General features: G+C 41.9%; 1 protein-coding gene across 16 annotated transcripts in view; it reads right to left on the reverse strand.

Moving 5' to 3' along the window:
* The window catches only part of LRRFIP2 (LRR binding FLII interacting protein 2), an 86223-nt gene that overhangs the window by 48418 nt on the left and 20748 nt on the right, over positions 1-17057 (reverse strand). For 7 of the 16 annotated variants that reach the window (XM_058657159.1, XM_058657166.1, XM_058657164.1 and 4 more), the window contains exons 4-12: positions 16488-16544; positions 16346-16390; positions 11471-11512; positions 10313-10378; positions 7054-7128; positions 5792-5839; positions 5667-5711; positions 4845-4892; positions 4351-4407 (exon numbers count right to left, since the gene is read on the reverse strand). The exons of 4 other annotated variants lie outside the window; for them this stretch is intronic. In XM_058657159.1, coding sequence (XP_058513142.1) covers positions 4351-4407; positions 4845-4892; positions 5667-5711; positions 5792-5839; positions 7054-7128; positions 10313-10378; positions 11471-11512; positions 16346-16390; positions 16488-16544 — 483 coding nt within the window. The remainder of the gene's footprint in view (positions 1-4350; positions 4408-4844; positions 4893-5666; positions 5712-5791; positions 5840-7053; positions 7129-10312; positions 10379-11470; positions 11513-16345; positions 16391-16487; positions 16545-17057) is intronic. 5 more of the 16 variants (XM_058657163.1, XM_058657157.1, XM_058657158.1 and 2 more) reach the window with 4 other exon arrangements.

Genomic DNA, 17057 nt, shown 5'->3' on the forward strand with positions numbered 1-17057 from the left:
ACTTTGCATCATTAAACAGAAAGGACAAACTGTCATTTAAAAACTAAGATGTTTCTAAAAAGCAAAAACTTTTAAGTAAATTTAAAAAGCATAAGACAGGTGCTGGCATGATGGCCCAATCGGCTAATCCTCCACTTGCAAGTGCTGGCACCCCATTGGGAGGCCAGTGTGTGTCCTGGTAGCTCCACTTCTCATCCAGCTCCCTGCTTGTGGCCTGGGACAGCAGTCAAGGACAGCCCAAAGCCTTGGGACCCTGCACCCACGTGGGAGACCCAAAAGAAGCTCCTGGCTTCAGATTGGCTCAGCTCTAGCCGTTAGGGCTACTTGGGGAGTCAACCAGTGGTTAGAAGAGCTATCTCTCTCTCTCTCTTCAGTGTAAATCTGCCTTCCCAATAAAAATAAATAAATCTTAGCAATGAAAAAGCGCAGCATAAAGGCTACAACTGTATCTTTTATTTCAGTGAACTTGGAGAAAGGGAGAGATGAGCAAACAATCTAAATTCACACTTTCCAAACTCTTCAAACTCCCAGGCCCACCAGGATTCTATCATGGGGCTCCACTGATATTTATTACACACTTAATGTTGTAAGTATGGGGGAAAACACTAAAGAATACTTAAAGTGAAGAAACTAAGTCACCGACAGACTCTCCTACCAGGAAGAACACTCGGGTGACGATTCGGATTTCTGCAATCCAGTGCGAGCAGCAGAGATGGCTGACACCACCCCACACAGGGCAGTCTGCTTCCTGCTTCCCTGCCGGAGACCCAGCTCTTCAGGATCTGCAGCTCATCTCCATTCTGACATCACTGAGAAGCCATTCTGGCATCACTAAGATGCTACGTCTGAACTCACCTTGCAAATGAAGCAGGATCAAGGCAGTCCACAAAAACAAGGATCTATACTTGACTGAAAAAAATATCAGAGGCCAGGGTCGAGGCGCAGCAGCTTAAGCCTCCACCTGTGACTCAGGCATCGTACGTGAGGAGCAGCTCAAGTCACTGCTGCTCAGCTGCCAACCCAGCACCCTGATGGCCCAAGTACCTGAAACTCTGCCACCCATGTAAAAGATCTGGATGCACTCCCAGGCTCCTCCTGGCTTCTGCCTGGCCCAGCCATTGCTGTTGAAGCCACCTGTGTCTGTCTCTCTCTCCTCTCATCCTTCCCACCTCCTCAAACTGTACCTTTCAAATAAAAATAAATCTTGGGACCAGCACAGTGGCCTAACGGCTGAGATCTTCTTGAACACACCGGGATTCCATATGGTCGCCGGTTCTAATCCCGGCAGCCCCACTTTCCATCCAGCTTCATGCTTGTGGCCTGGGAAAGCAGTGAGGACGGCCCAAAGCCTTGGGACCCTGCACCCACGTAGGAGACCCGGAAAAAGCTCCCAGCTCCTGGCTTTGGATTGGCTCAGCTCCAGCCATTACAGCCGCTTGGGGAGTGACTCATTGTATGGAAGATCTTCCTCTCTGTCTCTCCTCCTCTCTGTATATCTGACTTTGCAATAAACAAACTTTTTTAAAAAAATCTTAAAAGGATGGATGGACTGATGGATGGATGGAGGAATGCACACTCAGGCACAGGTGTCAGGTCTAGCACTTGAAAGACATTGCTTGACAAGTTTCAAGTCCTGGTTCTGCTTCTGATTCCAGGTTCCTACACCTGAGCAACCTGTGGTAGCAGGTAATATAACTGTCACCCCCATAGCAGACCTTGCTTGAGTTCCCAACGTCTAGCATTGGCTGGCCGGGCCCCAAACTGTGGGAAGCTGGAGAGTGGACTAATGAGTGTCTGATTTCAAGTTCCTATTCTCTCTGCAAACTAGCTTCCTGAACAGCGGGACCTGGGAGAGAGCAAGAGATGGATCAGTTCTTGGCTCGCTGACACTGGGAGAACCTAGCTTCAGCATGACGCAGTCTGGGCTGTGAATCAGCAAATGGAAGATACACCTATCCTTCTGTCTCTCTCCCTCTCCCCGCTCTTTGTCCTCCCTTTGCTATTCTTTTAACTAAAACAAAGAGAAAATTGCCTTGGTAACTTCTCCAGCTTTGACACTGCCAGGATAACAGGGTAGGCCCCCAGAAGCATCCCTGCCATGGGGCCTGGGGTAAGTAGATCCACAGTCTTCTTCATGAACAATGCTCTCCGACACAGGCCACTCACTGTTTGCAGTTCATCTTGCACATTTATTCATATCAAAATATAAAAACACACACGGACAAAGTCACTGTCCAAGAAGCAGTACGGACAACGTGCCCCCTGGGGATGACCTTTAAATGCATGGGACAACACACCACCATTAAAGAATCCAGGGAGAGGTACTAAACGGGACCTTGTGCACAGCTTCCTATCACATTTTACTGTTAAAGAAGAAATAAAATGAATCTTTATGTACAAGGGGGCTTCAAAGAGTTCATGGAAAATGGGACTAAAAGATAAGTTTACTGTGGTGCAAAGAAACTGAAATACACAAAAGTTTTTTCTTAATCCCCATTCTTCATGAACTTCTTGATGACTCTTCATACTAACGCAAAAAGATACTCTAAGGAACCACTGAGAATCAGTATGTCTGGGAACCCACTTGTGGTCAAAATAGAGAACACTCAGATAGAACACCTCTCAAATCACATACAAGAGCAGAGGTTACATTTATACGGTAGAAATCAGGGGGTCTGAAGACTTTCACTCTGGGACTGTCCTCAGTATTGTTTCTACAAATTGAGAAATCCATTTCCAGAAGGTGTGGTAATTTTAAGAGCCTCAATTTTTTTCTTCTATATAACAACTTTTTTTTAATTTATTTATTATTTTTAATTCATTAATTACATTGTATTATGTAACACAGTTTCATAGGTACTTGGATTCTCCCCACCCTTTCCCAAACCCTCCCAAGCCACTCAAGAAATGGGCACGGGAAATAGGCAGACACTTCACAAAGGAACAATCCCAAATGGCAAATAAACATATGAAAAAATGCTCAAGTTCCCTGGCAATAAGGGAAATCCAAATTAAAACATCAATGAGGTACTACCTAACGCCAGTGAGACTGGCCCACATGAATAAAAGCACCAACAACACTTGTTGGCGAGGTTGCAGGGAAAAGGGAACCCTACTCCACTGCTGGTGGGGCTGCAGGCTGGTACAGCCTCTATGGAAATCAGTATGGAGAACATTCAAACAACTCAAATTCAACATACCGTATGATCTGGCAATAGCACTCCTAGGAATATATCCAGAATACTTGTTTTATGAGAAACCAACATGCACTCCTATGTTCATAGCAGCACAATCAGTAATTGCAAAAACATGGAAGCAGCCAAAATGCCTGTCAGCAGAGGATTGGATAGGAAAGCTATGGTTCATCTACTCCATGGAATACTACTCAGCTATTATAACAACTTTTCAACGTTGGCTTAGAATATTCCTCCTCCTACTCACTGACAGATGCACTGGCTAGCAGGTGAAAGGCACAATCCAGGAAGTGAGGAGATGGAAAAACACGGGCGAGCCAACTCATGCTCTGAACTATCACCCAGAACAGACAGCTTGTTTCACGTGAAGACAGTTAAACACAAAACTTCCAAATTCCTCCTTAGGTGGCACAGGGCAGTAACGTCAGCACCCACTGCGGCCCTGGGCCTGCCTCCCTCCTTAGGCGGCACAGGGCAGTATCCCCAGCACCCACTGCGGCCCTGGGCCTGCCTCCCTCCTTAGGTGGCACAGGGCAGCACCCTCAGCACCAGCCACTTTGTGACTGTAGTGTTTCAGTGGCTCCTGAAACAAGGAGAGAATCCCACCCCATCCCCCCATTTTTAAAGTAGAACTTTTTAAAAATAGGTCAAATAATCTTTTTTTTAAAAGTAGCAAATAACTGAACCATAGTAGGTTTTGACTCTCTTGGATGTTAGTTTCACATTTAAAAGGTTTTTGTACCCTACAATATAAATCATACCAAACAGTTGCTTGGAGTCACAGTTGTACATTTAATGTCTTACATTTTCAATTACTTCTACTCTTGCTTTGTTGTTTGGTAAAACCATTTCCTATCAAAAAAAATTTTGTCCTAGTTTTTTGGCAAGTATGGTAAGAATTTTGTCAACCTCAAGGGTCTGTGCAGTGAGTCTCAACATTGATCAAATCTCAATTATGACACAAAAAATTATATGCTATCTCAAATTTATAAAGGAACCACTCATTAGGACAAATTAGTGCTTGTGTCTGTGTACCGAGGGAACACTTGAATGCATGCACAGGACAGAGAAGCACACCACAACCTCAGTGTTGTATGAGTACAAGTTAATCAAAAACCCACAGTTTCCATAAGCATGCACAGACCAGATGCCTTACCACAGGACTGCTTCGGCCTGAACTTGCTCTGGATGAGTAATAGCTGTATTCAGATGGCTACAAAGTTTTGGAAAGGAAAGGTTTTACAACAGTGATGAACTCCTTTGTCTGCTGGGACAACAGGTGACCCTTGCTGCAATGTGCCCACTTCCTAGGATGAAGGTACCATTATCACCTGGTCTAAACTACCTCATGCCTACCTTCAACACCCACCAGCCCATGACAGCAGCCCCTAAAAGGCTGCTCCAAACTTCAACAGGAACCAGTAAGAAAAGGGGTTCCTCTGCAGATCCTCTCAAATCTTGCTCCATGATTTCCACCAGACACTTTGTCATGGTTTGAAATCAGAGTCCTGACTGACTGATTTACATGAACAGATCACAGCTGATCATCAAGTGATTGCAGGTCCCATTCAAAGACTTCTCCTTGGTAAGCAAACTGTCCCCCCCCCCCCACTCCTCCCCACTCTTCACCACCTCCCTGTTCAGACTTACAGTTCGGGAACCATAAGGGCTATATAATCCACCATCATTCAATGATGCCTAAAGAACACAAAAACACCATTTTCCTATTCAGCCTCAAAGTTATTTTGAAAACATCCTAATTGTTTAACAGTATTCAGTCTCCCCACATCCCCCACCAAAAAAAGTGTTTTGAAGAATGGTACAGTGTCCATTTTCTCAATATAAAGACTCGACAGGTAGTAATCCTCATTTGACATATATAACTTGCTGTTCAATGTCAGTACTACTTCAAACTCACATTTCAAAAGCCATCATGTTATAAAACTAGAAGCAACGTTGATGAATTTATTATCCCAAAAAGAGATAATAAAGCAGAAAAGGAAACTGGGCATTTGCAAATCACTGTATTAAATGACAAACCTGCAGTGTCCTAGGCTACAACACAACAAAATTGAAAGCAACCAGCTCACAATTCACACACTGCACAGAGTATTACTTATGCTTTTCTAGCCGGCTTGCTGTATCAGACCCTAGTATGAACATGGCCAAAGTCACAGCTGTCCCCCCATAAAACATACGACATTGCTGCCATGGGACACGTGTGGGAGGGAGCACTCCTGCGCATCTACTTCTCTATGGCAAAATGCTTCTAATGAAAGTTAGCAGCCAGCACCCACCTTTGTGAAGAGAACATGCTGCTCCTTGATGCCCTAAGCCCTGTACTCGAAGCACAGGAAGCACATTCTATAGTACCTTGTGCTTCTGACTAAGAGGAAAGCTGCTAAGCCAAAGAACCAGCATGACAGCAATGGCCTACCAGCAGTGCACACACTGGAAGATGAAAATACCAACCAGGCTGGCACTTCTCAGCAGACCAGAATTTGCAATAAGGGAGGCCTATGACAAAAACACTTCATTAAACCTAAGAAAAGCTGCTGGTAGCTCTGAAGGCAAGACATTCCTTACAAAGTACTAACCCTGTTACTTCTAGATGTTGCCAGGGGGTCACTGGACAAAGAGGAAGACTGCGAAGAAAGGAACAGGGAAGACAAAGAACTGGCATCACTGTCAGAAGAACGGGTTTTAGTTCACGACTTCATACTGCACAATTCATCAGCAACTCCTGAATACCTACCGTGGTTTAGGAACAAAGGAAAAGCTGTGTCATTAGGAACCCTTTAGAGTAACATTTGTAAGGGTTAACAAAAAAAAAAAAAAACACTTGGAATAGTCTTTTATAAACATATTTCTGTCTTTCTGCTTTGTTAACATTAATGTTAGGATATGGGACAGAAATCTAAGAAAACATTGAAGAAAAATGGGTCACAGAATAAGGAGTGTGGAAAATGATGGGCACACCCAGTGCCCACTAGCTCCTGTGGGATTTTGGTGATTTCAACATTGACTCCAGTGGGCTCAGACCAGCTGTTGACGGCTAGCTAAGTAAGATCTGAGTTACGGCTACAAGTATTCTTTCCTAAACAGATCAGAAAACCTGTATTTCAAAAGATACTATGGACAAAATGTATTCAATTCATCACATTATGTGTACTGATCACAATGAATTCATGCACTAAAAGGACTCAGCATTAAAAAAAAGTATCTGAGGATACAATTTTCAGGTTTTTTTCACCTAATCACACATAAAAAAACAAATATTACAGTTGTACGTGCAGGTTTTATAAACTGAATTAATTCAAATGTATTGTGTGCCACACATTTAATGCACAACTAAATAATGTTTCAAATGCCTTGAAAAGAAAAAAGAGAATCCAACAGTAAACAAAGAGTCATTCTTATCCCATTTACAAATTCTCACGTGCAAGCTCTTTTAAAAGGCTTTTAATATATTTCATGAAATATATTCATGAAATAAACCATGGAATGAATTGACATCACTAGCATAAACTGAAATGTCTCAAAAAATGAGGACTGATGGAAAGATTTGTATGATAAGCAAAATAAAATAAATTATGTACCAAGTAGGCATATACCACTCACTCTACAATTCTTCCAATTTCTGAATGCTTGAAATTCGTGCATTGAAAAAATTTAAATATTCATGTCAACATAATTTGGTGGTTGTCACTGTTTAAACACACACTCAGAACATGTTAATTAAGTTACAAAAATTATACACACTCACAGGTTAGATATTACTAGTAAAAATGCAAAGTAGGGGATTAGAGGTGTGTCAAAGGCAGATAAAACACACAACACCAAGAAACGTGAGACAAACCCGAGTGTAGGAGGCAGAGGTGGGTTTGCTATGCCTAAGACTGCTATAGCTTCTCTGGTCAAAGTAGAGGCCACTCTGCAAAAAGCACAATTAAACACATTTTTCTTAGCTTAAGTGTTGTTAACCTAACATACGAAAAGAGAACAGAAGGAAAATCTTGATCTTGCCAAACCCTTCTCCTCCAAAACATCTTTAAAGCATTGAATCATATTAAGTTTTAAAAAAAAGTAGCAAGTACATTAATTCCCTCAGAAAATACCAAAATTAAATTTTCTCCTTTTCAGCAAGCTGGCCATTCTGCCATCCTACCCCTTACTTCTCAACAGTTTCTGATGCAACTCAATTACTAGCCTGTCATCATTTACTTTGTCAACATGCATTAAACCTCCACTATCTGGCCAGGAAGCTTCATGGACTGAAGACAGTTTCTTACAAATGCAAGTATACAACCATTCATAGCGGTTACAGAAAAACACTAGTAATCTTCACTTCTGTTACTGGATACAGCACTGAATTACCACATTACATTAAAATATACCATTTTCAATATTTTTAGAAAACTGTTTTGAAACTAAGTCATTACTAATTATCTGCACTTTAAAAGTGACACTAGCAGCAGGCATTTGGCCCAGTCATTGGAGCCACATGAGTTATCACTGTTTGGTTCCAGGCTCCAGTTCCCAAGGCCAGCTTCCCGCTAATGCAGACCCTTGGAGGCAGAAGGGGTGGCTCAAGAACGGGAACACCTGGATCAAGCTCCTGCTTCCTAGTTGAATCTGGAACTGGCCCAGCCCTGGCCACTCCGGTCATTTCAGAATGAGCCAGCACATGGGAGCCCTGGTTCTATCTGTGTCTGTTTTTCGGTGTCAAGAACAGTAAATTAAGAAAAAAAAATTAATAAAAGCAAGATAACATCTTCAAAAAAACTGGAAAGGAAATATGATAGTAATCATATTAAGCTCTAAATGCTCTAGAAAAATCTAGGACAACTGAATAATTACTATTTATAAACTATTTAGAAAGCCACAAAAATGATTAAAGGATTATTTGCTTCCAAATGTTTTATTACCTGCCCAAGTCAACTGATCAAATTCAATTACCAAAATGAGAAAAAATGCAGTTTGGTATAAAATGACAGTGGCAGCTCATTTTCAACAGACTACATAAAACAAGTAGCACTTCTCTATAATGCGCTTACTTAAAGGAGAGCTAATCTGCAAAATTCCCTAACCAACACCTCTAGTCGGCTGTTACACTGACGGTTAAGAAAACAAGCCATGGATGACTTACTCATTCTCTACCGTTGACACTACAGTCAGGGACACTCCTACTCCCACCTGGCCCCGGCCTTCGTACACCACTCCCCACTCACCCCAACCACAAAGCACCAGACTCTCTCTCCTGGAGTGACCAACACCCAATGCTCCGAAGCCTGGAGCTCGGGTCCCCCTCTATTACACTGTACCACCTACTGCCAAAACCTCCCAATATTCTACCTACCAACCCCACTGAAAGCCTGAATCAGCAGGGGCTTGGGACTGCACTGTTCTCACACCCAGAGTGGGCTTACCAGAGACATTCCACACTCATGAAAAGGTCGTTTAGCCATGAGGCTGGAAAATAGGTCTATGACTTAATTAACAAGTTGCTGGCAGGCTAGCATCAAAACATGACTATTACATACGTCATTGTTTTGGTCAAAAATGCATTCTGGCCGTCCAAAAAGCTTTAAGAACAAAAGGTGGGGTTGGTGTTTCGGCGCAGCGGGTTAAGCGGCTGCCTGAAACAACAGCATCTGCCCACGTGGGGGCCGGCTCCAGTCCCGGCTGCTCCACTTCTGACCAGCTCCCTGCTAATGCACCGGCAAAAGCAGCAGCAGACGGCCGAAGTGCCTGAACTCCGGCATCCATGAGGGAGACTCGGCTTCCACCTCGCCCGGCACAACCAACGTGGTCATCTGGGGAATGAACCATCAATAGATGGGAGATCTCTTCGTCTCCTTCTCACTCTAACCCTACTGTTCAAATAAATAGATATTTAAGGTTAGTTTTCATTTTTATTGCACAGGCACATTTACAGAGAGAGAGAAGGACAGAGAGAGAAGGGTCTTCCATTCACTGGTTCACCCTTAAAATGGCAACAGCTAGAACTGAGTTGATCCAAAAGCCAGACGCTTCTTCTGGGTCTCTGACATAAGCGCTGGGGCCCAAGGCCATGCTCTTCTCCATAAACAGAGTTGGATGGGAAGCGTAGCAGCCAGTACATGAACCTGCACCCATACAGGCTGCCAGCGCTTGCAGAGAGAGGATTAATGTGAGGACCCACCACACCAGTCCCTAAAATAAACCTTTTAAAACACCGGGATCCCATATGGACTCCAGTTCATATCCTGCCTGTTCCACTTCCCTTCTAGCTCCCTGCTTGTGGCGTGGGAAAACAGTAGAGGATAGGCCAAACCCTTGGGATTCGGCACCCACGTGGGAGACCCAGAAGAAGCTCCTGGCTCCTGGCTTTGGATTGGTGCAGCTCCAGCCGTTGCGGCCACCTGGGCAGAGAACAAGCAGATGAAAGATCTTCCTCTCTGTCTCTCCTCCTCGCTGTATATCTGCCTTTCCAATAAAAACAAATAAATCTTAAAATATATAGTTGCCATTGTGGAGTAACAGGAGCTACACATGCTGCCTGCAAGGACAGCGCCCAACTGGAGGCCAGCTGCTCCATTCCCGACCCAGCTTCACTCCTGCCGACATTACTGTTCATGACCGAGAAAAGCAGTGCAGGTTACCAAGAAGCTGCACCTCTGCCGCCACCTGGGAGCCCTGGATGAAACCCCAGCTCCTAGCTTTGCCCTGGCGGCCATCTAGAGGATGAGCCAGCAGACAGAAGATAATTTGTGTATGTGTTTCTCCCTATCTAACTCTTCCAAACAGTAAGTAAGTAACAATGAAAACCTTCTTTCTGATTTTGGTTCTTTCCATAAAACCATAGCCAAATCAATTTAAATTCCTAAAATAAGGATGCAAGTCTCAATAAACCCACTCTTTAGGTATATTCCAAAGAACAGTTCATAAATGAAATAGTTCCTGTAGACCCTGGAGTAAGCACATGCTACTTTGATACTAACTCTGGCTTATAAAAAATGTTGAATAAAGTTCTGACAAATCATTTCGGTCTACTTCCAAGTGTCTATAATGCCGTAAGAGAAAACCAACACAGTCACGGTCCTTGAGCTTCCTAAAGACGGCACCAGAGAACTAACCAGCAGGTCCTTCTGAGGGCCAGATGATCTCCTCCTCATTCCATGGGAGTGGCTGTAAGAATGAATCTGGAAGTAAACATGTACATTAACCTTAATGAACACAAAGTTTTGAAAATTAAAAAAAAATCTAAAATCATGCACACAAAGGTCCATACGAAATACAGAGTAGGCCACATGCAATCTACTCCCATCTGTTAGTCAATGATTCACTGCATTGCAATGCCTAAGAAACACAGCCTCCCTACACATCTGTATTCCACTGCTTCCTATGCTCGGTATACAGTTAACTGTCTGCCCAGGAAGGAAAAATTGATTAGGACTTAAAGCCAGGCAAGACATTTGTGGGGCCTCGGCAAATATCCCTTTCTTGGCTAATATGAAACACCATAAAAAACGACCCAAGTTAAACCTAAACACTGGGATCTAACATCTTGGATGCTTTGTGTAGGGTAACTTCACACACCTGGTAACTTCTGGCACATAACATGGAACACAACTGGGCCTGGGCTACTAGTTTAGTGGGCATCAACACACTTTCTAGAGGCCTTGCTTCACAGCAGGTTAAGCTGCTGCGTGGGGCACCACATCCCACACTGGAGAGCCTGGTTATTCTGTTCCTGATTTGACATAGTGCAAGCGCATCATGGAAGACAAAAGCATGATGGTCCGAGTTCTTGGGCCTTTGCCACCATGTGAGACAATGGGATGGAGTTCTACACTCCTGGTTTCAGCCTGGCCCAGTCCCTGCTGGTTGTTGTTGGTGTCTGGGGCGTGAATTAGCACAAGGAAGTTATCACCTCCACCCTCACCCTTTTTCTCTCCGCCTCCATCCCTCTCCCTTTCAAATGAAATAAACAACTAAAAAGTAAACATTATTAGAAGCATGCTCTCCAGGGCAATGAGAATGTAGGAAGTGCTGGTTCATCATTTTAAGAAGTTATTACCATCAGTCTTAGCTCTAAATAAGGAAACAATTTCCATCTGATCCTGAAATTCTCAGCAAAAAAGTATTCTAATGAATAATTACCGTTTTTGGTTTCCTAATCAAACGTTATTCCCCAAAGAGAACAAGTCATTCAGTTTATTTATGATCGATGACTCACATGAACAGATGTTAACAGTAAAAGTGCACATACAACAAAGCCATGCACTACATACTAATGATGAAGATCTTGATGATCTGTCCTTCAGAGAATCATACTGGATTTCAGGGAAAAAGGTCAACGTTGATTGCATTTTCAAATTCAGAAATATAAAAATGAGAAAAGTAAAATGTGTAAGTTATTAAAACTCCAGCCTACTTCAAAACATTAAACACAAATGGTATTATGTTATGGCAAGCACGGTGACTCAATGAATTAAGCTGCCACCTGGAACACCCACATAACTGATCTGAGCGGTTCAAATTCCGGCTACTCCACGGAACTCCTGCTTTATGCTAACGCATCCTGGGAGGTGATGACGATGCAGGAGATGATGGCTCAAGCCCTTGGAACTCTGCCACCGATGCGGAAGACACAAAGGAAGCTCTGCAGCTCCGGGCTGGCCGCCCCAGCAGCCCTGGCTGCTGCAGGCACGTGGAGGGTCAATCAGCAAATGGGAGGTATTTCTCTGCCGTGACTTTGCTTTTCAAAATACTAAATAGTTTTACCATAAAAGCAATTATATTTTAATTAGAGACTGTCCTTCTCACTATTCTTCCTAACGTAAACTATGGCAAAAACATTTTCACTTAAAACTGATCATATTTTTCTCCAAATTAATAATCGGTAGAGGGGAGATGACTTAATCTCACTACAGAAAACAATAAAATCTTTAAAATGCAATTCCTAGGAACTCTAAACTCTAGGGTTTTTTTTCTTTTTATTACTATGACTATGACTGCCATTTTTCCTTGTTGGAAAAACGATGAAAGAAAAAAATAGACAGGAAATGGGATAAGACCTCTCTCTTCTTCCCTCCCCTACAAAACAAAAGAAAAAGAAAAAAGCAGTATAAAAAGCAGGTTGTTCCCACAGAACTGCCTGCAGACACACAGGTACAGACCGCATGACACACATACACGAATAATGAATATAAACAAAAAATACAAAACTCCTAACATTAAAAAAAATCCACATTTCATGTATATCTTGTTTTGAAGGAATGCTAGAACACCCTATTTCAGTTCCAAACACAATTACCTAAGGTTGTGATTTCCGAATACTGTTTTATAAACATAAAATGAACAAATGGACCACCTCTTCAGGTGGTTTAAGTACTCATCGGTACAGATATCCTACTTTCACAACCGTTATGTAAAGCCACTTTCCTAAGCACAGATTACTATAACTCATGAATGGCTCATGAAACCAATTTAGTCAGTCCAACCAGCACTTTTTGTAAACATTAAACAAAAAATAGTGTTGCACAGAGTAAGCAGTTTCTGAAATTTGTGTCTCAATACTAATCATATGTGCATTTGCACATACGAACACATATACACAGGTCTACATGTGTATGCTGGATCATGGTAAATATACGGAGTTCAGGATGGATTGCCATGCTGTTGCAGAAATCACAACTTCTCAAAACATTGAAGCTTTCCGAATTAAAAAAAAAGTTCATATGTTAGAAGACCAATTATATACTTTGGTTCTAGTAATTATATTAATAGTTCAGACAGACAAGGCCTCTCCTTACATGCCTAATGAGGTGGTCATTTGCAAAAGATACTGTAGGAACCTCAAAGATCTGTTTTTCAAGTATAAGGGTAAAGGACACAACCATAAACACTGTAAATTCCTGGATGTAATAGTCACCACAAGGGAATGAAGCAACATGGGAGCACGTGTAGCTCTCCTGAAGAAGTACTAGCCTGAAACTCAGAGAAGCATCACGTGGCATTCAGACATCACGTTAGAACATCTTCAAAAACACATGACAGTGTATTTGGCAAATGATGCATACAATGATTAAATGTCTACTTTTGATGCATGATATTTCCCTAAAATCAATCTTCAACAGAAATTTTACATCATTCTTTTCTAAATCAACAAAATACGCAACGCTTTTACTCAGAAAAACGTCTACAACCAAAAGCCTATGGCAAAATCATTCACTCTAGCATAAGGACTACTTTGTCCTCCTAACGATAAAGCTCAATGCCGGAGAGCAGCCATGTTTAGTGTTCTCATCAACTCTGTAGCACCAGTGACATTTACATGGATCCAATAACTGCTCAACTGAGATCAAATGCTTTAATTTTCCCTTCCAAAATATAGAGTTCATCTGGCTTTAAAGTTGCTGAGTCTACCTCGGGAAATCTACAAACTGAACACATCAATTGCTAAAACAAGCAAGTCAAGAGAACCCTCTCAAATGAAAACTGGCATTCACGCTGCTTAAAAACAAGTGGGGGCATAAGGTTAGGGCCAAGGCATAGCAGGTTACACATACGCCTGTGGTTCCAGCATACCATATGGACCTGGAAGAAGCTCCTGCCTCCTGACTTTGCAGGGAGCAGCCCAGTGCCAGCCATCATGGTCATGTGGAGCGGGGACTAGCAGGTGGAACTGTGTATTCTCTTTATGTAATTATGCCTTTCAAGTAAAAATAAATAAATCTTACCCTAAAAAGGGGGTGGAGGGTGGCAAGCATTTGGTCTAGCAGTTAGGATGCCAGCTGAGACACCCACAGCCCACACTGAAGTGCCAGGATTCAATTCCAGGCCCTACTCGTGTGTGCAAGCTTCCTGCTCATCAGCTCCTTGGAGGCAGGACTGGTAGCTGGCATCCTGTCACTGCAGGGGAGCACCTGGACAGCATCTGGGGCTCTAGCTTTGGCTGGCAGGTGTTTGGCAAGTGAACTAGTGGAAGGGAGAGCTTTTTCTTCATCTCATTCTCTCTACTGCTCAAAGAAACAAATCTCAAAAATAAAAATTTTCAAAACACTCATTCACCAAAGGAAGAAATTACAAATAGCTCCAGCTAAAACATCTGAATTTGCTATTAAACTCTATTATTTTTTTTTAATTAAACGGAATATCTTCTTACATGGAAACAGAATCAAAACCAAGCGCAGCAAATCAGTTAGGAAAGCAGTGTGCACCGAGCATCAGTAACTATCAGAACGCATGAACTGCTCAAACCCCACAACAAACAAAACCAGCAGTGACAGCATCATGCTGACAGCACTCATGCTTCTGAGTACACACTACGATGTCCTTCACTGGGGTGTCCTGCCTTTACCCCAGTAAGCCCTGGTGAGATCCTTCAAGGGACTCCTCCATGGAATTAAACAGTGTGCGAAAATGACAAACAGAAACTGTAAGCACACTTTAAAAATGGATGTATAAACAAGAACTAAATACATAAACAGAAAAAAAAAAAACCCTTGCTGTTTCACACTATGATTGAGCTAATCACTACACTGAACTAGTACTAACATAAAGAAGAATCCGACAGCAGTATCCAGTATCACAGAGCTGCTCCAAATCAACAATCCGCATCAATTTGACTGCAGATTCCCTGTTTGCACATTTGTCTTGAAGACCCTAAAATAAGTCACACTTGTTTGGTTTTAACTTTAACTGAAACGAATATAGTCAAGTTTTTCTAAGGTTATGTGCCAACTTATAAACAACCAGCTTGGTAACAGCTATGTGAAAATTCCCACTCTGAACCTCACAAAAGCAAGGAAAAAACCTACACATGAAAGAATCCTTAGACATTACTTTGAAGTTCTTGTTGACCAGTTATCTGATAGTCTTTTCAAAGCATTTGAAAAGAAAAAAAAAAATGTATCTGAGAAGTATCTGCTCTACAAAATCATCTTTACCCTGATTATGTTAGATTTATTTAAAACTTTACTAGTATTCTTAAAAACCTAAGAATATTGTAAATAAAATTATACTGATTCAGGCGCGGAGCGGTAGCCTACTGGCCAAAGTCCTCGGCTTGCATTCACTGGGATCCCATGTGGGCACCGATTCTATTTCCTGCGGCCCTGCTTCCCATCCAGCTCCCTGCTTGTGGCCTGGGAAAGCTTCGAGGACGGCCCAAAGCCTTGGGACCCTGAATCCACGTGGGAGACCTGGAAGAGGCTCTGGTCTCCTGGCTATGGATCAGCCCAGCTCCAGCCGTTGTGGTCACTTGGGGAGTGAATCATCGGACGAAAGATCTTCATCTCTGTCTTTCTTTCTCTCTGTATATCTCACTTTCCAATAAAAAATAGAAATTTTTTAAAATAATTATACTGATTCAAAACACATTCATCATAATAAAATGTAATGAGTGTGAAAGATGTTTTAAATGTGTCAACAACTAGTCTAGTATGTTGGAACAATGTACACTTCATTAGAAAGTGTTCTCTTATCTATTATAATAATGTGAAAAGAGGTCTTAACATGTAAGGCCTTAAGAGGAAAGACTCTTTTGACTGATGATAATCCTAGATGGACCACTGTGCAAATGAGAAGCAGGGTCCTGTGGCTGACAGCACAGTCCTTGGCACTCAGGGAGCGGCACGCCAGCCTGACTTCAGTGAACGGCTTCTCATCAACCTTCACTGGTCACACTTCATGCCAAACAGCTAGGAGATTCTGTGAGGTGTTAAGCAAAATGGCAAAGCAGAGCAAGCAGAGAAGTTTAAGTCCACAGTTCAAGGGTTCCAGGTAATAAAACTATAATAAGTCACCCAAGCCCCAAAACTATTCCTCATTTAATAAGCTATCATTAAAAAATTTAACGAGGATGCCCTGGAAATCTATATAATCAGTTGTATAATTTTGTGACATTTTTCCAAAATCAGATATTCTTCTATCAAAAAAGAATAGTCATACATGTCAACAGATTAAAATATTCATGGTTTCAGAATTTATTTCTAGCAATAATTTGAGCAAAAGTTTCAATTTTCAATTAAAGACTTTTGCCTGTATTTTCCACATTCTCTTTTTATTTTCAAGGCACAGGGATAATGAACATTGTCAGATTCTTCAGGTGATTGTTGATGCTAAAGAAAGCAGCTACAGTATAAACAAGTTTAAATACCAACCCTGTGACTGCCGAGACTTCGAAGGGACAACGCATCCTCGACCTTCTGATAAAAATAAAAACAAGCACAATAAAGGCTCATGAATGATCACATGAAGTTAATGAGGAAAAGTGTTAGGAGCATCTTACAAGTTACTACAAACCAGAGAAGGGCGATGATGACTGGACCGGTGGGAAAACCTGGCCCTTTCCGCATCTTCCTGAGAAAGGAGAAAGTACACGCAGAGTTAACCACCTCAGGGTGTTCATCACAACTGAACAGCCTCATCAGAGCTTCAGAAACCAAGATCAGGGTAGCTGCATGCATGCTTCATAGGGAAGAAAGGAAAAATAATCTTGGCAATGTTTTTATTTTATCAAGTGTACGTACGTTTGACCATTTCTATGGCCAAAAAGCTTAACAACTTCAGATAAAAATACACAAAATTTGAGTTTAGCATTAAAGTGACATCTTTTTAAAAAAAATTGTGAACATTAATTTATGTGAGACAGGGAGGAATGTTTATCAGAGATGTATTTCAGGAGACAGCATATTGCCTTTAAAATGCTGGCTTATCATTTTGTGATCGCTGGAAAGAAATTCTTTTTCAGTCACCAATCTAACTGGGACAGAACAAGTAAGTGACACAGACCTTGATAATGTGTTCTTAACAAGAAAATAGCTATAAACTTGGAAGAAAGTACATAAATACCTAAGGGAGGGGTAAAATTGT

Source organism: Ochotona princeps, chromosome 30, assembly GCF_030435755.1.
Source record: "Ochotona princeps isolate mOchPri1 chromosome 30, mOchPri1.hap1, whole genome shotgun sequence".
Taxonomy (NCBI): domain Eukaryota; kingdom Metazoa; phylum Chordata; class Mammalia; order Lagomorpha; family Ochotonidae; genus Ochotona; species Ochotona princeps.